General features: G+C 46.4%; 2 protein-coding genes across 13 annotated transcripts in view; one reads left to right on the forward strand and one right to left on the reverse strand.

Annotated features, from left to right (window-relative positions):
* The window catches only part of LOC144158260 (uncharacterized), a 28,180-nt gene extending 18,262 nt beyond the window's left edge, over positions 1 to 9,918 (reverse strand). For 2 of the 5 annotated variants that reach the window (XM_077689016.1, XM_077689015.1), the window contains exons 1-2: positions 9,754 to 9,915; positions 5,908 to 6,081 (exon numbers count right to left, since the gene is read on the reverse strand). In XM_077689016.1, the coding sequence (XP_077545142.1) occupies positions 5,908 to 6,081; positions 9,754 to 9,763 (184 nt within the window). In that variant the 5' untranslated portion in view covers positions 9,764 to 9,915. Of the gene's footprint in view, positions 1 to 5,907; positions 6,082 to 9,753 lie in introns of those variants that run through there. The other 3 variants (XM_077689018.1, XM_077689017.1, XM_077689019.1) reach the window with 2 other exon arrangements.
* A 388-nt stretch (positions 9,919 to 10,306) lies between these two features.
* LOC144158261 (zinc finger and BTB domain-containing protein 8A-like) overlaps positions 10,307 to 22,401 on the forward strand; it is a 31,482-nt gene continuing 19,387 nt past the window's right edge. For 2 of the 8 annotated variants that reach the window (XR_013320000.1, XM_077689020.1), the window contains exons 1-2: positions 10,307 to 10,951; positions 15,732 to 15,870. Coding sequence is in view for 3 of the 8 variants with exons in the window: in XM_077689020.1 (XP_077545146.1) it covers positions 10,837 to 10,951; positions 15,732 to 15,870 (254 nt within the window). In the remaining 5 variants the exon portion in view is untranslated. Of the gene's footprint in view, positions 11,002 to 12,788; positions 12,964 to 15,731; positions 15,871 to 22,401 lie in introns of all 8 variants that reach the window. The other 6 variants (XR_013319998.1, XR_013319996.1, XR_013319999.1 and 3 more) reach the window with 6 other exon arrangements.

Genomic DNA, 22,401 nt, shown 5'->3' on the forward strand with positions numbered 1-22,401 from the left:
GATCGGAGTACACCTGCGACACAGGTGCTCGCGCTGATCATGCTAAAAAGATTGCTCGAAACCGGCTTTGTTCCTCCCAGGCTTATCAGAAAACGATTTATGAGTGGAGACACCGGGTAGCGCACTTCGCTCTGGGATCCTTTGTCGTCCTCTGGAAGCCTACCCGCTGTGTCGGGCTTTCTGAAAAACTGCCCTGCTACTGTGGTTCATTTCCCGTCTTGCGCAAAGTTACCGACGTCACGTATGAGATCTCCTCGGTGGTGGTGGTGGTGATTTATCGAGGAAGCAGGGAAGAGAAAACAACTGGGAATATTGTTGAACTCAACGGGGAGTTCACCCTCATACAACCCAGTCCACGGAAGGGAAGGGGGTTTCAAAGGATAGGATGAGAGAAAGAGAGGGAAGAAGGGGAGGTAAGTGGGGACAGTCTATGTCGCATTCGTCAGGTCCAAGGCTCAACGGCTACAAATGTCGCACTAGTCCTGTGACAACCAGGAAGTTCAGGAGGTGCTGGGAGACCTCCCGTTGGAAGGTGCCCGGACCCGTTGGGAACAGGAAGTCTTCCAGCTTGTGGCTTGGTGCACTGAGTTGCTGTAGGGCAGGCGATGTCATGCTGGCGGTAAGAGCACAGCGAGTGCTCGAGCGTCTCGGGCTCTCGGCAGTCGCCACAAGTGGGGGACGCCCTCCCACGTTGCAGCAATTAGGCCGCAGGAGAAGCAGGAGCGACCGGGCGTCTCTTCTAATGCGTCCAGGCAGGACCTGCGGGGCCCGACGACTGACCGCTCGGGCATCTTGATGCAGGGCCTCCACCACCCGGGCCAGGATAGTCCTTGCAGCGTCGAATGACACCACATTCCAAGAGGCTGGAACCCCTTCCTGGTGAGCAACACCCTTGACCAGGGCATCTGCTACCTCATTGCTCATGATGTCCACATGCGACGGCAGTCAGTGAAGTTGCAGCGGACACCCTTGGGCCTCCACCGCATGAAGCTTGGCTGCCAGTGACTGCTTTACGTAGCCGCTGGAACTGCCTGGCTGGTCGGCAGCTTGCAGACGGAGGAGGGCAGACCGGGAGTCAGTCAGGATGACGGCCACCCACCTCCCCCCCCCCCCCCCCCCAGACCTGGGTCCCGCGCTCTAGAAGATCCGTAGCCAAGTGAAGTCCAGCCAGCTCTGCGTGGGTGGATGAGGCCGAGAAGGCAGGGTGCACATCTGGCTGGTGCCATGTTCCAGGGCCTTGCAGGCGACTCCGGCTCTACCCATCGACTGTTGCAAGGAGCCATCCGTGAACACCTGCAAAAGTTTGCCGGCGTCGTCCTGCAGCAGGGTGGCAACCTCTTGGTAGATGGCCTGGGGTGGAGTGAACCTTTTGCTTCAATTTGGTGGGAATAAGCGTTAATGGCGAATACCTCAGTAACCTCAGATTTGCTCATGACGTTGCCCTGCTAAGTAACTCGGGGGACGAATTGCAAAGCATGCTTTCCGCACAGGACGAACAGAGTAGAACCGTGGGCCTGAAAATTAATATGCAGAAAACCAAAGTAACGATCAACAACCTCGGGAAAGCACAGCAGTTTGGGATAGGGGGCGAGGTAGTCGAAGTGGTAAGCGAATATATCTACTGAGGCCAAGTTGTGACCCCGGATCCCAACCATGAGGCAGAGATAATTATAAGGATAAGGATGGGGTGGAGTGCATATGGCAGACATTCTCAGATAATGAATGGCAGCCTACCATTGTCAATGAAGAAGAAAGTGTATGACAGCTGTATCTTACCGGTACTCACCTATGAAGAAGAAAGTGTATGACAGCTGTATCTTACCGGTACTCACCTACGGGGCAGAAACTGGGAGGCTCACTAAGAGGGTTCAACTTAAATTGAGAACTACTCAGCGGGCAATGGAGCGGAAAATGATAGGTGTAACATTAAGGGACAAGAAGAGAGCGGAGTGGGTCAGGGAGCAAACTGGTGTTAAAGACATATTAGTAGAAATTAAGAAGAAGAAATGGAGGTGGGCAGGGCATGTAATGCGAAAGCAAGATAACCGCTGGTCATTAAGGGTAACAGAGTGGATCCCTAGAGAAGGCAAGCGTTGCAGGGGGCAGCAGAAAGTTAAATGGGCAGATGAGATCAAGAAGTTTGCGGGGATAAATTGGTCACAGTTGGCACAGGACTGAGGTAATTGGAGAATAATGGGAGAGGCCTTTGCCCTGCAGTGGGCGTAGATAGGCTGGTGATGATGATGATGATGATGATCTCTAAAGCAGAGCTGCAGTAGCACTGCCGATTCCGCTACGGCGGCAATTTGTGCTAAAGCCCCTATGTACTGATCCTGTCAGCCGCCCAAAAATTGGCCGTGGACGCGATGCAGGCGCTGCCCCAGGCAGAGAACGGCACGCGATGCACGAGGCAGTGGGTGGAGGTTCATGCACTGGGAGCAGCCAGCCGGTCCGCCTACGGGCTCGCATGCAGATGATAGGCTTAACACTGCAGCGAATATTCGATTGCCACTTTCGCAAGTGGCGCAGATGGCGATTTTTAATGCGACTTTCCATCACATCATTACCCCCTTTCTCGTATGTGCAGCTCTGTTTGCACCTTGGGGAGCGATAACAAGCTATTGCTCGAGCTACCTGCGCCACTTCACGGCCGCGTCCGCTGCTCGCCCAGCGACCGTGCTGGTGGTATACCCGGCTTGCTCAGTGCGCCTGTAGTGTGCGCAGCGCATTTTCACGTCCATTGTAATAAGAAGCAATAAGACTAGAGTTCTTGCAACTGCTCTAGAACTTGAGCCGCGGCCAGCTGTCCGACGAGCAGACGAAATCCCGCCGCTTCCGCCGCCAAGCATCAGATCGTTTGTAGCTCGCAAGCAGAAGCTCCGACCTCCGATAGGAGTGGTGTGCTGGAAAGAAACCGTGACGTAGGGGTCACGTGATGCGCACTCCTAGGAGCCAAATGGCAGATTTCTCCGTCGTGTGGATACCCCTTAAGGCAACGTCCTATGCATGGGCTGTTTGCAGTGCAGGCAGTTGTGAATCCTGAGTGTGCTGTGCTAACGTTGGTTACGCGGAGAGTGTGGCTGTTCCTTTCATCGGATTGACAACCATGTGCTGCAATGTAACCCCAACTTCCCTACGAGCGAATACAAGTTGGTCGTGGCTTAAAGGCTGCAAAGTGAGCGCTGTAGCAGCACTGTTGGGTGGCAGCATGTCACCACCAGCAGTATTCTGTCTCGCTGAGCTCAAAAGCATTACCTCGACGTCAAGTACAGTTTAGCGCAGCTGTAGGAGCCTAAATGTCACGAGACACTAGTGAAGTCGTTGGCAGAGATCAGCCGACTGCCAGGTGCCGTGTTTGGTATCGGCTACTGATTGCTCAGCTCCATGTGAGCACCTTCTCCTTCGGCCACTAGCCAATAGATATAGTCTTCCAGCTAATAAAGCGCTCACTGGTACACTACTGTTTTATCTCTCAATCAGCGTAGGCGTGAAAGGTCGCAGTTTTTTGAGAAGCATTATTTGGCTTCTCTATTGAACAAATATGCCATGGGCAAGGTGCAAGCACACCGTTTTTGATATCCGTGTTTGCAGGCAACTGCGCTGCAGCATAGGCATTTCGTGCACATCGTGTGCACTTTTTTTTGCGACCACGGCTCCATTCTCCGGTGGTGATGCGGAGTTCTCAAGGGCGAGTAGAGCGTCACCACGAAAGATCACTGCAATTATTCACACCTATTGATGCCATGGCCGGGAATCGGGTGGTAACCACCCGGTGCAGACGACAGATGCCAGGGCCTATTTCTTGCTTTTTCTGAAGATGCAGATGCATCTGGTGACACAGCAGGCACTGTCATGACGGTATTCAGTGTTGCCAAAAGAAGAAATCGCCCACTTAACTTTTATGTGAATACCGTCTATAAGCATTGGCCAGGGACAACACCGCTTCGCACAGGATGGTGTTAGCACCTTTGCTGCAACATAAACTAGAAAACAACTGCATTTTTCATCTGTGTTTTGGTGGAATCCGAAAAATAGGCAGAAAAGCTGTCGTACCAAGCTACCTGTTGGAGTTGTTTCTGATTGATGAGTCAAACTGCAAACAGTGGACAGTGAAGATTGACTACCACTATGCCACTCACACTCGTCCTGCAGGCTGTGTTTACCACACAGGCAGACCCAGCACAGAATGGAACTTAACCAGCTGCATTTAAATGTTATGAAAAACCATTTAAACACCTTGGCAAACAGGTACTTCATGAGAGAACTTGCTTTGCAGCAGTTTCTTGGTGCCACAAAATGAGCTCATCCACTGGCAAGAACTTGACAGCTGGACAGCTATCCCTTCTCAATGCAATACCATTTTTCTTTTTGTGAATGACCTGTGCTATCACTTTCAATTCTTAACAGTAAAACTACGCCACAGGCAGTACCAAATTTTGTTCCAAAGCCCAAGTGCACCTCAATGTGAGCCATACTGCGATGCTTCCGCCAGCATAACTTGCATTCCACCTTCTTTCTTCCTTTTCTACCTGGTACACGGCCCAACGCACACACACAGCTTAGCCTTGCTATGCCATTTGTTACTGCTGGCAACGTCATCAGCAAATCTCTGGTTACTGAGGTATTATAATGGTATCATACCATACCATTGTAAGGTAACATATTTTAGGTACCATATTTAATTATATTTTGATATATTATCACAGTGACTGTTATTACCAGGGCCTTATCAACCCGAAGCACTTAGGACTTTTGTACAATGTCATCCTCCACCACAGTGCCCCACGTCAACTCCTCAAAAACTGCAGTCCCTGCTTTTTGTTGAGTTGTCGACAGCCTCCTTCGGTTTTGCCCAATGCAACACACGCTATCAACTGCGTATCCCCCACAAACCAACGGTCTTATAGACAGACTTAACCGCACCCTCGCACACATGTCAATGTAAGTTTCACCTGACCATTGCGATTGGGACGTTGCCTTACCCTACGTTACATTTGCTATAATTCTTCACGTCCCGACACCACCGGCTACTCTCCCTTCCATCTTTTGTATGGTCGACAACCCACTCTGCCCTTAGACACCTTGCTGCCTTCTTCTGGCATCTCCACTACTGTGTATGTGCACGAAGCCATTGCCTGTGCAGCCTCTGCTCACCGGTTTGCCTGTGATCACCTCACAGTGTCGCACTCCTCACGAAAATCCACCTACGAGAGCCGCCACAGATGTACAGTTTACTCATAGGTCTTTGGTACTTCCGTAGACACCGATTCGACACGTAGGGCTGTTGTGCAAGCTACTGCCCCGTTACTCTGGACCCAGACCACTGATCTGACATGAGATATCACCTGTACAACCCTCAGCACTCGACTCGCGCACCAACATACGTTGTTTCACTCAAGCCTTACAATGACCCCACGTCGGACATGGTCCCATGACTCGTCAGTGCCAGGGGTTGTCATGGAGACAGTGATGACGAAGGCACTTTATGAAGAGGAGGCTCAACAACATTCAGATGTTGCTGTGCCTCAGCCTTTGCTGTCGTCAGTACAAGTACTGTATATAGTGTAAATATGTTGGAGCATTTTCTTGGTATTTTTTTCTGCAACACCAAAGTGACGGCTTGTGAGACAGCTCCGCTGGTAAACATATTTTAACTAGCACCCAGACGACTATCAAACGAGCGTTGTCAAGCTGAGTTTGCTTGTTTTGTGGAGACAAGTTCAAAAAATAATTTCCTGTGAAAGAAAGATGTTACTTCACATTCATTCGTGTTGCCTGCTTAACGGGCAAGGACCATGCACCACTGGAAAACACACACACTTGAACGTCTGAATCTGCCCCACAAAACAGCGCAAGCATTGACACCTGTGGTCAGGGTCTGCAAGAGTGCATGCAACACAGCCTCACGTAACCAGTCTACACCAGGGCTGCAAATCATCCACGCAGGGCTGAAGTCCATCCAGCACTGACAGGGCACGAACAGGATGGACACATGGGGGTTGGTGCTATGGACCCTGGAGTGACCGTGAATGACGGAACCTTGTTGAGTCCGCCACTTCTGCTGACTGGCCCCACAGCACCCTGCACGCGTTTGAGAGGGTTCAACACTTACAAATACCATAAGATTACCTGCTTGATTACTATGGTATAAAAATCCCCTCTTAATAATCCCCCACCATTTCAGTCGTGGTTAAGCAAGTTCAATTCCCCAACATTTTTAGCATTTCACTTTTAAGGATACGGTCTTATCCCATCCTCCTGACCATCACCAGCGAAGAGCACTGAAAGGCGACCCTGCATGACCCCAACACCTGAAGTTCAAGAAGACATGGCCTGCTTGGGTTACAAAATGGGACCTCCATCCAAAAGGGGCTCTGCTGCCCGTTGGACGACAGAGAAGAGGTGGCAGGCCTAATCGTCCCAGCTGTGGCCAAATAAAGTTATTCTGTCTGTCTGTCACCTTATTTGCAGTAGATAGCATGTTCTTCACATGGCTCCGTTGCTGTGTCATGGGAGAAAATGATTTATTAAACGATACAAATCATCCTATTACGCCTTGTAAATTCATTCGAGCATTTTCTGGGCTAAATAGATGACAGTTATTTATAGCACTTCACGAAGCATGAAAAATGTGTTTTTTTAAGGAAAAATCTTACCCATTTGAAGTGGGCCATCAACACTGACTGAAGCTCACATTTGGAGATCTTCAACCAAAGCCATAACGTGTTTTTATGTGCTCACAACACCACCTTAAAACATAGAGGTCTAAAGCTCTTGTCTTAAAAATGAAAATGAAATTTTGAGGGCCAATCGACAGGTGAGTGCATTGGTACTGCAAGAGCTTCCTGTTTCTTGCTGTTTCTCTCAGAATCGGTAGGTTCACATTGCTTCTACTGCTGTTTTACCTGCGTCTCCGCTCTTTTAGTATGGCATGCTGCTACAAGATCAACTGCTGATGAAGCAGGTCTGTTCATGGCTGCAAAGGAGGTAATAGCATTATACACAAAGCTAACGAGCACAGGCTTCCAAACGCTGACACCAAAATGACTCGTCCAGCAATCGTGGGTTTAGCAAATAACAGACAGACATGGCTTTCCAACTTGGGGCATGCAATTGACAGCAGCACTAGAGACATCTAAACAAACAGAGGAGGAAAAACCACACTAGAAACAACCGAACTTAGCATACACAAAACCATTCAGGACATGCTGAAACACAGTTTTAATCACGTTAAATCAGTGACAAACAAGCAGAGGTTAAACAACGACACGGCTAAGCCCTTTTACGCATAACCCGAAATATTTTACCGATAAGGATCAGCAATTAAGATTGAAAAGACGACAAAGTTCACTATGTGACGCAAGGATTTTACAAAGGGCTTTTTAAAGTGCTCCCTCCGCACTGCCTTTCAAGCAAACATGTGACCACCACAAGGGAAACGTGGTCGGTTGCACACAGGCATGATGAATGCTGAGCTTGGCAGCCACCAGAGCATTTTGGGTCGTGAGATAAGCATTATTTACTGCATCCTGGGCTCAAATGTGTTTCTTCAGGTTCAGTACTGTTAAAGCTAAGTGACGAGCCTTCAGCATGGCTTGCTGGTGGTGTACAGGAACTGTTCTTGCTTTGGGGTACTAAGGGCAGAAACTGCACCTTCTGTTATTTTTCTACATCTCAATTAGAGCTCGTTTGTTGCACTTCTGTTACCCTATTTTTGTTTCGTAAATTTTTCTTGCATTCAAGAACATCGTTGCACAGGTGTTAATGTGTGCCCCAGCGATCAAAGTCCAGTACCGTAATTCTCGCACTCATTTGAAAGCTGTGCACAGCACAACACGTAACGACCTGCTAGTCATTCGTAGGGTTGCCACCTTTCCCCCACAAGAAAACCGGTCCTCCAGGGGGGGGGGGAGGGGGGTATACAGAAGGTTGAATTCGTGTTGAAAAATAGACGCCACGTGTATTTTTTTTTTTTGCTATGCAATGTCGGTTATTGTAGCGTTTTCCCAGTGAGAAATCAGCATAAAATTTGTGCAGAAAGTGACTAAGAGTATCTAAAAAGGAAATGTGAACGTAATTTTCTGGAAACACGTGACACGTTTTCTTTGCTCACGTGTCTTCGCGCAGCTTGTAGGCACATGTTTATCGTCGTAGTTGCTGAATTGTCGCTTACAAAACACCAAAACTATCATAATCATGGCCCGATGGCCCAAAAACCGGCAAATGACGGATGGTTTTAGGTATGGACCGGCAACCAGCCCGCTGTCTAAAAAAACCGGTCGGGCCGGTAACAAATAGGCCAGGGTCACAAACCGGTCAGCTTCCCATTCGGATGCCTTAACGTCTTGGGTTAGGAAGCTGAACGTGTGCTGAACACTGAAATTTCGTTTCTTCATTCTGCGACTGCAATGGCAAATTTGCTAAGAGCAGCCAAGTGCCCCTACATTAATTGTCAAATTGAGCGAGGTGTCATGGCTTTGAATTCCTGTTATAAACAGGACTCCAGGCATCATGACATTAAATTTCCCCCAAAACACACCACTGCATTTTCTGAATTCAAAATATTCCAAGGATTGGGCTCAAGCATGCGAGTAGAAAAGAAGCGAGGCCACAACGAAGAAAAGCGATGCATAGTCCAAGAAAGGTGCACCTGACGAAAGAAAGCATGGCCAGACAGTACTTTCAGAGCAATTGAAGCGCACTGTATCACTATAAATGGGGAAACCATAAGGGAAGACACGTTAATAACTCGGAAACGACTACAGTTTCAGCCACACCGCATGAATTATTCACCACTCTGTGAGTACTGAACGTTCCGAGAAACCTGAGCTCTCCTCTGTAGCTCTCCACAAACAGAGCACCAAATTTTCTGTAATCACATGGAATAAGAAAGCAATCAGCACTTTTGCCCAATGCTGTCCAAAGCACAAGCAACCTGGGCGCACGTTAGCAATTTCCGCTTTGAGCTTGAATTCGTTCTGGTTTATGAATCACGCGGACGAAACAACCCCAAAAAAACTGTGTTGCGCGATCATTTCAGCTTTAATATCTGCTGCGTGCCTAAAACAGGTCGCAGGCGAGAATTCCGAGGACAAACGCTTGCCTTGACAGGAGAACGTGAAGTCAAAAAGTTGCGTTCCAAGGTGCCACCCCACGACAATAAGCATTGCACACATATATATAGTCTCACGAATTAGTGAGCTCTGCGCGCACGCGCTAACTGTCGCCATTTCATCACATCGTTCTGCGATGGAATCCCCACATACTAGTAGCAGCTGTGGTCCGCACTCGCACGACGGTGCGAAAACATCCCCCAGCCAGCAGTACGGGGATAATTCGGCTTGAAACGCAGGCGATATGTTCGTCTTATCGTCAGATTGTCAACACTTTTCTTGACTTTTTACGAAGAAACCTGCACGAACGGTTGATACAGAAAAAACGTACGAACCGTACGAACAATTGTTACAGTAACCGAGATAACGCCGGCGTGCAAACCGATCGCTCTCGCTAGAGGCCCGCGTGCTTCGGTCGTAAATTCAGCCCGAAAATACCCAGCTGGCTTCACAGACTAAGCAAAAATACAAGGACGCTTTCACAACATAAACTGTAAAAAAAAAAAAAAAAAGACGCCAACATTCATGAGCCAAGCATAACTGCGCGGAGTTTCGCGCGTTTTCCTTCGCTGGGGAAAGACGCGACCACGGCTCCTGTTGAATGCGGCCGGACACGCTTCGCGCGACAAACCAAACTCACTTTGCTTCATTCAAGGTGCCTGGTTTTGCGTGTCGTCTCTGGTCCGTCATGTTGAAACTTCAACGCCGCAAGCACAGAACATGAGCAATACAAAGAAAGCAACAAACACGTTTAGTTTCAGTAAGTCCATTAAGTCCACGCGTGGAGGTTTCGGAGGAGAAGAAAGCGAGTTACTTTACAACCTTACCGCGCAAGGCAGCACAGGTATTACAGGCTGGGCATAATTCGGAAGGAAACTTACGCAAGCTAAAAATGTAGGTTGGAAAAATTTTATTCGCCGAACCTAAACAAAACCATTTTGAAAACTAATATAGCTTGTGAAAGAAATATTTCACACCCCTATGTACATGTATTCATCTTCATCAAGTCGAGCAGACGACAAGAGTGACCTCCATTTAGAACCATTGTGTCTGTAGTCTCTTATTTCGTTCCATACAAATAATATACTCGTTTTTTCTCTTTCCCTATATACGAAATAAAAATATATATAAAATATGCCGACAGTTATTCAATTGCTAAGTCACAAGAATCCAGCAAAAGCCAACCAACGGACGAACCCGGCCGGCTGGCTGGCTGGCTGCTGCAGTTTGAAAGTTCTTATCGCCAGTGATCGAGGCAACGTGACTGTTCTGATTGTTTTCATGTAGACGTGATGAACCGCAGTGATACAGTGTACTGGAAGAGTAGCACTGACTTGTAGATGAGTGCGTACGTCTCGCTGGTAGTGGCTATCAACCTGAAGTACAGAGCTGCGGTGATACGGCACGTGTGAAGCTGTCAACTACAGCGACTTGGTTCTGCTCGTCATGCAGGAGCGAGTGGTCGTCTGTCTGCTGGCAGTGTTCACGTGGTGTGCCGAGCGCACTGTGCGTTGTGCGTCCATCGGTTTCTTCCCGAGGTTTAATGCGTCTAGACAGCGGTGAATTCAGCACGAGGCCGCGGCTTCGCACGGAGGCCGCGGTGTTCACCAAACGGCTCCGTCGAAGTTCCGCTTGTGTGTGCGTATGTGTGTTTCTCTGCCTGAACGTGTCCGGCCCTTTTCCTGGGCTGGCCTGACCGAAGTGGCTCGCATGTGTTCTGTGAATGGCTCCAACCAGCGCCTGTTTTATGACCGGTGGTGATTATTGCGCTGTGCTTGTCGGGTCACGGCGGGCAACCGCTAATGTGACGAAAGATCCCTCCTTTGTTCCGATGGCCGGTAATTACGCTTCGGAGCATCACGTGTTGTCCAGCTGGGCTGACGGGCAGGTGATCTTTCGCCACACCTGAGGCACTGAACTTTGTATACTTGTTTTCCCTCGTTTTTTTTTTTTTTTTTTTTTTTTTTTTCAGGCAGAAATTATTGCTTGCTTGCATGAAGACGACTAACGAAAAAAGCCTCGGTAAAACATAGTGTTGGGAAAGTTGGTGCATACTTGAGCTAAAAATTAGTGCATGGTAAACACAACAACCCAGAAGGAGCAGAACAACAAACCCTTGCGCTTCTTCTGTGTCATTGTGCTTATCGCACTCCAAGTTTTAGCACAATAACGAAAAATGCATGCAAGGAACTGCACGTGTGCTAAACTAATACCCAACTAAAGGTGGTGGGAACTTGCCACGACCTCTCCATAAATTTGACGGCTGCCTCACTGTGGTGTTAGTGCTGCCTCCTGTCATGTGCGTGTGTTCTGCTTCGGATTTGTTCCGAGTTGTCCTTGCGCCTAATTATGTTTGCATGTATGTACAGTGCGTTCTGGTATATCAGTTTTGGAAGTTGTTTGCATTTTTATACGGTGTTTTCACACATGCTGTAGTGGATGCTGTGTATCTTTGCACCAGCACAGTCCGTGTGAGCCTAAATAGTGCATCCTTGGAGGTCACGTAAAAGAGTTGCTCCCCTGTCTACTCTTTCGTGATCGCAGATGGGGATGTCGGTGCAAAGCTTCTGTCGCCCAACCGTCGTTATCTGAAAAGTCTGTTTCCTCACGAAAACATTGTATTGATCATGCAGAACCAGGAGCGCATTTTTTGTGTATTGACATTCCTGTGGTATGGCTATTTAGTTGCTGGCTGTTTGTATTTCTGTCAATTAGCTCACCATAGTTTCATGAGAATGTTTGTGTTGTTCTAGACCTTTTGCGGGTATCTTGTAGAATTTGTGAACATGTATCAAGTTTTAGGCATTAGAAATGCTTGCCAGTATGCCCAAATCCTCTGCATGCCGGGAGCCGTACTTGCACGTAAATGAAGTAAGAGTTAAGGCCTGCATCTGATTTATTCCTGTCAGCATGCAGGAAGGCTTTTTGCAAGGGTTAATCATTTTCTTACTAGCCATGCCGCACCTAGCCTGCAGTGTCGAGAGATCGTTCAGTGCTGTAGCTCTTAGTAGCTGCATTTAGAAATTAAAAGAGAGGGAAAGTGGCCGCAGCGGCAAGCTTAGTTGCGGGCGAAAAAAAATCAAGTATTTTTTGTGTGTGCCGTCAGGGTAGCTGCCCATCCTTGGAGATGTTTACGCATAAGTGATGCTAAAATCACAGCAGTTGAGTAGGCTGCACACTTCTCTACCACAGCACTTTCAGCTTCCAAGATTCGGTTGCCTTCAGCTAAATATAAACATCACTACTGCACCACTGTTAAGTGTGAGCCAACCACTTTTTTTGGAGAGTTGGTGTTAGCTTTCCAAATATACACTGTTCAAGTAGAACTTGCATTTATAGATAAGTGCTGCACTGAGTACCAGTGAGAAGTTGCGTTGTTTGCAGATCAGTATACTGAAATTGCTTGACTTAGATGTCTAGAAATCGGTGATGTGTCATCAGCCGTAACGGGTTATCTTTTTATGAAAAGCACAAGTAGTATTTAGCAGAAGTGTTTTTATTCTTTTTGAGACAACTTTTAAGTTCTGTTATGATCTCTACAGTTAGAGCCAAATGGTAAGGTTGGCACCATAAAGAGAAAGCAACGAAGATGGAGTACCAGATTTTGTGCCGAAGTGCTTGGCGACATTTCACGAAAATGAGGTTACTGACCATGTGTATTTTTTTTTCTTGCAGATGAGGTTACAACACTGCAAGCTTAGAAGATTGGGATGATATTCAATGTGAACACGACTCAATTAGACATCACCACTGTGAAAAGATTTATCAATGTACCCTAGGTTCATGACTGGTCAACCAATTCCTGAGATGCACTTCAAGAATTAACATAAGGCCCCTGCTTCACATCTGAGTTGAGCAAATGGCGCATAGGAAAGTTCTGTGGCCTCCTTTAAAGGTTAAGAAATATCTGGGTGGCTAGCTTTGATGGCCATAGCTTGTAGATAGCCCAGCACTATACCTGACAATGTATTTGAAAGCAGTTTTTTGCCATGAAACTTTCTCACAAGCCTTCTGGGTAGAACCTTGGCTGAGTGTAGTATAAAAGAACATTACAGCGCACAAACAGGATGTGAACGCAAGGGCACTGGAGGGACTTGTAGAAGCCCACTGTCACTCCTTCAAAGAGCCAGAAATTTCTGTCCATCTTTTTTCTTTCTAGTGGCCACATCTTCCTCTATTTTTGTACTATTGAAGACAACATGAAAAAAAAAGTCACAATTGATAGGGCTGTAAAAGCAGCAGATAGTCGTACACCCTTCTTTTTTTGCCACACCTAACTGCATAACATACCCATAGCCCCAGGCATACTATAATTCAAGGCGCCTATGGCCACACTTTGACCCCTGACAGCTAACGCAAGTGTTTCATGTGAACCTCCTGGGAAAAAAAGTGGTCCTCAAACAGAAGGGTTTTGCAGTTTAGAAAGTGCCATGTGATTTATAAGTGTTGCACAGAAGTCTGGGAACCAAAAAAGGAAAAGTTGATAAGATGCACAACCAGCTTTTATATCGAGCCATAGTTGGGGGCAAACTACAATCCCAATTTTCGCGGACCTCGTTTCTCTCGAAATGACAAAGTAGTCCTGATCATGACTTCAAAGCATGTGTATTTAGTCGATAGTGGCCTTGCGACCGCTTCAACTAATCAACATAACGGCAGTATTAAATTCTGTCGTAGAAAACCAATGTTGATTTAAATGATTTGAGCCATCTGAGTGATGTCAATGGCATTCAATGGGCTTTGTTTTGTTTTGATTTATTAAATGAGGTGCCTTCATTCATTAGAACCAGAGACAGCTGGGTGACTTGGAGCGAGTTCATAATGTTCATAATTAATTCATAGTGCCCTTATCTGTGTCCTTGTATTCACCCCTTTTGTGCATTTGAAGTCTACATTCTTGTTTTCCACGCAGCATAGCATTATGCTGTGGCTTTGCTTTTGTGCTACGTTGCAAGTGCATTCGAGTATGCTCCAAATATTTTTGGATAGTACTGCCCTTACTTTTGTTTTACTTGTGTTTCAGTAGCCACTCAGTCAACTCTAGCCTGTTCGATTAGGCAGAGTTTTTAGCTGTGTTTAACCTTTGCGATTAATTCCACATCGGTTAGGAAATTGCATTCTTCAAGAAAAAAAATGAAACGCTGTGTCGTCTTAAATGGACCCCCCTTTGCTTACCACCGACTATTTGGAATGTAATTTGGGGTAAAGTCTATTGTCCCAGCAATCTCCTCCACAAGAATTATAAAGTTCACTATCACCGAAGCTACGCGAGATGAAACATTGTGCATAACTGTTCCCTCTCAACTCGACCGCAGACTACACAACGAAAGCTGCACTCTTTCCCGGATTGGGGGTGGCTTGTAATGTTCTCTTCGGCGACCTTCGATATATCACAGGCTTGGGATTTTTCTCTTCTCCGCAACGTGGAGGAGTCTGTTGCCAGTTTTGTGTAACAAAAGAGCAGGCATTCGTACGTGCTCACAGCAAGTGCTCAGGCTGGTAGGGCGTTTGTGAAGCAATAAACGTTTGTTGTCGAGTGGTCTGGTTGAAAGGGAAGTATTGAGTTCGTCTCTTAAACTCCACGCACACTCAAAATCGTAAGGAATGCCAAAACTGTTTGTACAGGTGCAGACCTAGAAGAGGTCGATTCACAGTGCCGACGATGGCGGATCATCACAGGAGATGTCAGAAGTAACGAGGGAGGTTGACCAGCAACAGGCATTAGGACAGCCACTGCTGTACTGACCTAATTAGTGGCGTATAATGAAGGAAATAGTAGGGAGCGCGGTTGGTTTTTTTGTGTCTTTCACAGCGATTTGCGAGCTTACCGCTTCACGGGCACATGTAATATTTGGCCCAGGTATTCCTGCAAGTGCAATCTAAACTTCACGCAGGTTTATTTGCACTACTGAATACGTGTTACAGGGTCCCTTTAAGAAGTGATTGACCAGCAAGACTGTTAATGAGATACGCTGCCGTTCACTAATGCGAGCCCATTTCTCACTATTGTGAGGAGCAAGATTTTTTTCAACATTACGAAAGTTCACCCTGGAGGGTTAAGTTGTGGGTAATTTCATTACCTTAGTCGAAATAACTTGGCACAGTGTAGTTCGAAATATCTCAACGGAAAACATGTCTGAGTTCCATTATTCTGAGAAAACGATAAATTTGATCCGTAATTACAATGAACGAAGTGGTGTTATACACTTAAGCTAGCACCACACCAAGCCAGTTCTGGGAAGGCGTAATGCTTTTTTCAGGTAACGGGGCTGCCATATAACGATAGCTTACGTGTTGGCTATCGAAAGTTGGCTGAAGGTTAAAGGCCCAGTAACCTATTTAAGCTCATTGTGAAAGACCAGAGAACTTAGGTGCCCTCATGCATTTTGTGCGATGTGACTGTTGCACTATGACTTTACTGCATCAACACACGAGGACTTAAATGCAGTGTAAGCTAGTGGTTACTTCTCCACACCTGTTCCTACATTGCAGGACTGAATTGTAAGGCCATGGTTGCAGGTTATTTGCTTGGCAGCACTTGAGTGCGTGCTGCTATTCGCTTACCTGGAAATCACTTGGAAGTGACCTGCTTTGTTGTTTTTCTATTTGCTGTTGAAGGAGAGCCCAGTGAAGGTGATCCCCATCCTGTGAGCTTCAGCAGGGGCTCCTACCCTGACGGACTCACGGATTATGGTGTCGGAGAAAAGCCACCAGGGAAATTCAACTGCCGCTTCTGTCCTTACTCCAGTGGTAACAGGTTTGTGTTGCAGTGTTCACCTTTTTTAGTGTGCAGTTGTGGGATGGTGTTTCAACCAGCTCAATCTGTCGTCACGTGTTTGTATATGTAAGAGTGAACGTATTATGCGATGCAGCAATGAAGCTGCGTCATTTTAACTGTGCGAACTAAACATTTTTTTAAGTAAACATTTGCCCAGAGGCTTCAGGTTCAGGTGTTGTCAATGAAATGGTCCATGCACCCAGGGCTGTAGGTGTCGAGGACGGCCAGAGTGGAGACTGGTTGCACAAAGGTGCCACAGTCAGATTTCATGCAGTCGTGGAGATGTCCGCATCACATATTCACATCCTGTTTGATGCAGTCGCAGATTGGGCATGTAGAGTTGTATGGGCCCTGGTATGGCATAAGGGCCATCCCAGTACTGTCTCTGCAGCACAGCCTCCTCTCAGCGAGTTACCAGGGATGTCTACATTGCACTTGGATATGGGAGTTGATGTGGCATGTTGGAGATTTTGTGTATCGTCTTTCTGTCGAGCCAGGTGCCCACTAGGGTGTTCGGAGAACGATAGCAGCAGTTGCATCATGGTATATGGGTCTGCCCCTCTACAGCCAGGTACTGCTGAAGGGGGCACCCATTCAATGTGAAATGCTGTACAGCACTTGCTAGCTGAAGAATGGTATCTCCAAATGACATTACTAGTGCAACATGAGGAATGTTGCGGATGGCTTATATTGTGTTGGTTTAACTTATTAGTCAGGAGTATGATTATGCTTCAGAAAAAGGCAGTATGAGGCTGTCTCATATGTATTGTGGTGAATATAGGGAGGCCCACAGGTGGTAACAGATTAGCCAGATATGAGCACGCTTAGTCATAGTGATAGAAAATAGCCAGCGCAAGGAAGACGAGGAAGGTAACAGACAGCGCGGCACTCACAACTGAATTTTTATTGGAAAAGGAAAAACATATATACACCAAAAACCGCGCATGTCAAAACAGTTTACTTCAAGAATGAGTCACTGCGCAAGCCTGCAACTCGTCAAGTCACACGTTCTGCAAGATAACAAATTTCGCTTTTGTGCAAGGACACAGAAGGTTGGCTAACACAAGTTTCGCAATTTTTTTATATGAAAAAAGCCTCAGACACTTCCCTAGTATGTTGATTAGGGTGTTTGAACAACACGGTTGTGTCAGATAAAACCGGTGAGCACTTGTGTACACGTGTACACGTGCGGCAATGTGAAGCCAAGTTAGCAAGCGGAGAGTTCTGGATGGACAGAAAATGCTCGCGCAGTCGTTTATTGACGCAACGACCAATTTGACCTATGTAGCAAAAACCGCAAGGCAACGGTATATGATAGACAACGCCTACAGCACACGCAACATACTTGTGTTTGTGGTTTACAGTGCACTTGTTGACAATGGACTTAATATTGCTATCTCTTTTTTTGGCAACCAGTGGACAAATTTTTGATAACTTATTTGCAGCTTTGAATACCACGTTAACACCATAGCAGGAACCTACGTTTTTAAGCCCGTGGGCAATCCTGTGGGTGTACGGAATTACTGCAAATTTCTTTTTCTTCTGTGAAGGATCACCAGTCGAGTCTAGTTTACCACGACCTTTAACAACTTTTATTAACTTATCGGTGACAGACACGAGTACACTAGAAGGAAAACTTGCGTCTTGTAGACGGGCTACTTGCTTCGCAAAGCTAGCACCTAATAAATGTTTGCAGGATTTTTCTAGTGCAGATCTTAAACAGGAAAAAGCGATGCCCCTTTTTACTACTTTTAGAGTGGGCTGACCTGAAATTAAGGATAGGTTTTGCTGAACGGGCTCATAACAAAAGCAAACGTGACTACTGTTAAAATGCAAAATAAGGTCGAGAAACTGCAGCAATCCCACAGGATTGCCCACGGGCTTAAAAACGTAGGTTCCCGCTATGGTGTTAACGTGGTATTCAAAGCTGCAAATAAGTTATCAAAAATTTATCCATTGGTTGCCAAAAAAAGAGATAGCAATATTAAGTCCATTGTCAACAAGTGCACTGTAAACCACAAACACAAGTATGTTGCGTGTGCTGTAGGCGTTGTCTATCATATACCGTTGCCTTGCGGTTTTTGCTACATAGGTCAAATTGGTCGTTGCGTCAATAAGCGACTGCGCGAGCATTTTCTGTCCATCCAGAACTCTTCGCTTGCTAACTTGGCTTCACATTGCCGCACGTGTACACGTGTACACAAGTGCTCACCGGTTTTATCTGACACAACCGTGTTGTTCAAACACCCTAATCAACATACTAGGGAAGTGTCTGAGGCTTTTTTCATATCAAAAAATTGCGAAACTTGTGTTAGCCAACCTTCTGTGTCCTTGCACAAAAGCGAAATCTGTTATCTTGCAGAACGTGTGACTTGACGAGTTGCAGGCTTGCACAGTGACTCATTCTTGAAGTGAACTGTTTTGACATGCGCTGTTTTTGGTGTATATATGTTTTTCCTTTTCTAATAAAAATTCAGTTGTGAGTGCCGCGCTGTGTCTGTTGTTACCTTCCTCGTCCTCGTCTTCCTTGCGCTGGCTATTTTCTATCACCATGAACCAATACCAACTCGCCCAGCTTGCCATCTTGGTACGTTTAGTCATAGTCGACCTTTGATAGCTAGGGGCACACCACTGCCATGTGCACCATGCAGGTGTGCAACAGCCATGCCAATTGCGCCATTTTGATACAATTTCATATTTTTGACCTAATTGGCGCTAGAAGCATGAAATTCGTTTGAACTGTGCCACATTGCACCAAAGTTCCCGAATAAGCGCAAAGTTTCTGTTTTCTTAACTCTAGCGAATAATAATTATGCATTGGCAACCTGATGTTTGTGCGTCATCCAATCCGATTCAATCGCGCAGACAGCCGACGCCTTCATACACAGTCCGTAGCCTATGCTGGCTATGGACTGTGTATCGTGGACAACCCAATTTTGATAAGCATCTTCAGCTATCTGCTCAGAAGTGCATGTAACATAGCGCTGTTGGGGCTGCTGTAAATGTACTGCACGTGGATAATGGGCAACAACCAAAACGTGGAGTTCGCTGCCACCTCCTTGTGCATGACCGTCAAATGCATCGTGGAGACACGGATGCGTGTCGCTTGCAGTAACAAAAGCAGCTTACTGTATCCGTGACCACGGTCATGAGTTGAGTGGGTGTGAGTAATTCTCTCATGGCAAACGCACTGGTACAGTACAGGCACCAAGTGTCCTTGCAGTGACGGCATGAGCTTTGTAGGTGACATGCTGCACAAAACTAACAAGCAGTTTGGAAACTTTGAGTAGACTTTTCAATGCCTTTGCGAACTCGAAGATGTCCAAGGGAAACCATTGATGTCATACCAGTGACGTCTCTACCAGTCATGTATCTGTTGATAGCTTCTGGTGGTATTGAAAGACAGTTTTTCTTATTTGTATCTAGTGTAGCCACATGCTGCTCAGGTGGAAAAACTATTTGTTATGCAATTAGGTTAGGGCTGGTCATTTATAGGGGCACATACTTTAGAGTACAAATAAAAGTATTGTTGGCAGCTTTTATACCATTCTCTTTTGTTCTATTTCATTGCTTGATTTTGATGGACCTGTTATGTAGATTTTGTTGGCTTTGTGCAGAATTTGCAGGGCCTTGTCCACTGGAACTAAAGCATGTCTTAACCGACTTAAGTGGTTGGCACATCTTTCGTATTAAACTGCTTCAAGATTGGGATTTGGTGCTCCAAAATGAAGGTATTTTTTTGTTGTAATCGCTCCATATTTGTATTTTCCTACTCCAAAAATTGCTGCGAATGTAGTTTTGGCTGTCGCACCCTTGACCGTGCCATTTTTGATGCGTGTATCTAACATAACCAATGATTGTTTTGGTATTTGTGCTATGAAGGCAAGACCTAGGTTGTAGCCTGGCGAGGGACTTGGTGAAATAGGCCACCAATTGGTTTGTTATCTAAGTGTATTGTTCAAGCAGCACATTTCTTAGCATTCTTCACGCATGGAGCCGCATACCCAGATTCAGCTGTGTCGAGGCCCAGCACTCAGAGAGCCAAGGTTTCCAGTGGAAGTTGCTGGTCTGTCAGCTATCTAACAGCCTGGTTTCAAAGTTGGCAGCACCCATTCTTGTTAGCCTTTGATATATGAGGTTTTTTCTTGTGAGTTTTAGCCATGCTTTGGCTTACCATGCCTTGGTGATGTTCAGTGCCATTTGTAGCTCTGAACATCACCACTATCCAATGGTTGCAGGCATGTTATCTGCAGATCTCAGACTTCGCATGCAGCCTGCATTGGGATTCTGTGGTGTGGAGTGTATGCTGTGTGGGTCAATCAGAACATGACTGGAACTGCGCACAAAAAACTGGACCGAGAGAAGAGAACACACAACGCAGTTTTCAACTAAATTTATTATCAGAAAAAAACACCAGTGATGGGTGACTCACACAGTCATCTTTGTAAGAAGTAGTGTGGAAGGCTTCTGTCAACTCTCTTGGCACCTGTTTCTTGTGGGAAAATAAAATATCTGTGTTGTCGAAACACGGTATGCAGCCACATCGCTGGTCTTACTAGATAAAGAGACTAACCTGTTAGCAACGCACGTGTAACGTGTGTTCGGAGTCCCCGCGCATGTGTGCCCCCAAGAAATCATGTGACATAGCCTATATATGTTTTTTTTTCTGATAATAAATTTAGTTGAAAACTGCATTGTGTGTGTTCTCTTCCCTCGGTCCAGTTTTTTGTGCGCAGTTGCAGTCATCAACCATTTTTAACTAGCCCGGCTTTCCACTTTGTTCCAATCTGAACGAAAGAAATTTGCAGGAGCTCCCTTTGCTTTGAAGTTGGCTTCACTACTATACATGAGTGCTTTGCTAGAAGACACTTTTCAAGGGAGCAATATAAGCAGTTTATAGCAAAGTATGATGGCCCAAGCGGCTTACATTGAAAACCTCCATAAGTCCCCTTGTTTCTCCTTCGAGCGCTGTACGTGAAGCCCCTTTAAAGTGGGCTACACTATTATAGACAGGTGCTTTGCTCTGACAACATTCTTCCAGAGGCACTACAAGTGGTCTTATGTAAAATAATTAGGGCTTATCTATGCAGTGGAAGTGTGAGATGCCAAGCATTGCAGGTGGACAGGTTTCCTCCCTGAGTCCATGCAAAAATGCTTGCGCATTTAAAATGTTCGTGTGGTGACATGGCTTTACCTCAACAAAATTTCAGGGGAGGCTTAGAACTTTTCAAGAGTGTGAAACGGAAATCTGGGTTTGACCTCCTGCTGCCCTGCTGTTGACCTTTCTATTAAACTTTGCGGCCGCACACCTCACCACTTGACCAGCCCTATGACCGCATCCTCCGAAGCTTGTTCCGCTCACTAGCTATTGGCCTTTTCTGTTTTCTGGTGTTCGCTGTGTCAGCACCCTTTCTCGGAATCCTCCACTGACCCTCCACCTGCACTGCTGTTCTCCTTTCCTAGCCCATGCTCACATCGCTTGGCTAACGAACTTGAACTTGTTTTGGGCCACATATTTTCTGAATCTCACTACACTTGTGCTTGAACCATAGAGATTTAAAGCTTTCGGCTTTAAAAAAACAGCCCTTCACGTAATATCATGTCGTGTGCCCCTTTCAGCTGGTGCAAAAAAATTGCCACTCCATGACAGCCTTTCCCTTGGCTTTCTTTTTACTCTCTGAATTTTCAGGATTGTAATTTGGGGAGGGGGGGGGCGACTTGTTTTTAATCTTTTGAATTTCCACGGCCTGAGTTGGGAGGGTCGAACACTGTTCAAGCGCACACAGTGTGTTCTTGTTTGATGGTGATGGGAGAGCTGCCATTGCAGGATAATAAATGAAGTTATGGCATCCTAAATGGCTGCTACTTTGAGGAAAATGTTTGCACTCTTCCGTTTTTGTCACTAAAATTAGTTGTGTTTTAATCGTGCACGCGTTAGGTTCGAATAACTATGGTGTATTGTGTATAGGAATGTGGTGGCTCCAGCAATGGACCTCTCCCTGTAAGTAAACACCCTGACGTCACGAAGCGCACGTGCGCAACGGGTGCTGGCAGCCGCGAAGTGCGGTGGCGGTTGGCAGAACGCGCCTGCGCCGTCGGCCCGGCCTGGCCGCACGTCGCCCAAAAGGAACGATGTGCCGTTGGTTCAAGTCGTCACTGGCCGCCTACATTCCAGGTGGGGGTCTAGCTATCCTAGCTGTGGCCGTCGCACTTCCATGTAGCTTTCCGCATCTACAACCTCCGCAACACTTTAGTTTACTGTACGGTCAACTGAAGGGAGACGCTTTCAGATAATCAGTCCGCGATAGAACAGCCTAAAACGAGTCATTCTGAAGGTTGGTGCTGTTGCGACGCATTCCAAGAATGTTCTTTAAGATTCTTTGTGTTCGGACACATACCAAGGAAAGCTAATTCATTGTTGCTTTCGAGGTCCGCTTAAGCTAAGCGCGGTGCCTCAGGCGGCGTATACGCTCCCTGTTCTCTTTGCGTCGCCCGGGCGTACCTACAATT

Source organism: Haemaphysalis longicornis, unplaced genomic scaffold (assembly GCF_048455015.1).
Source record: "Haemaphysalis longicornis isolate Haplotype H1 unplaced genomic scaffold, Haemaphysalis longicornis Haplotype H1 scaffold_10, whole genome shotgun sequence".
Taxonomy (NCBI): Eukaryota; Metazoa; Arthropoda; class Arachnida; order Ixodida; family Ixodidae; genus Haemaphysalis; species Haemaphysalis longicornis.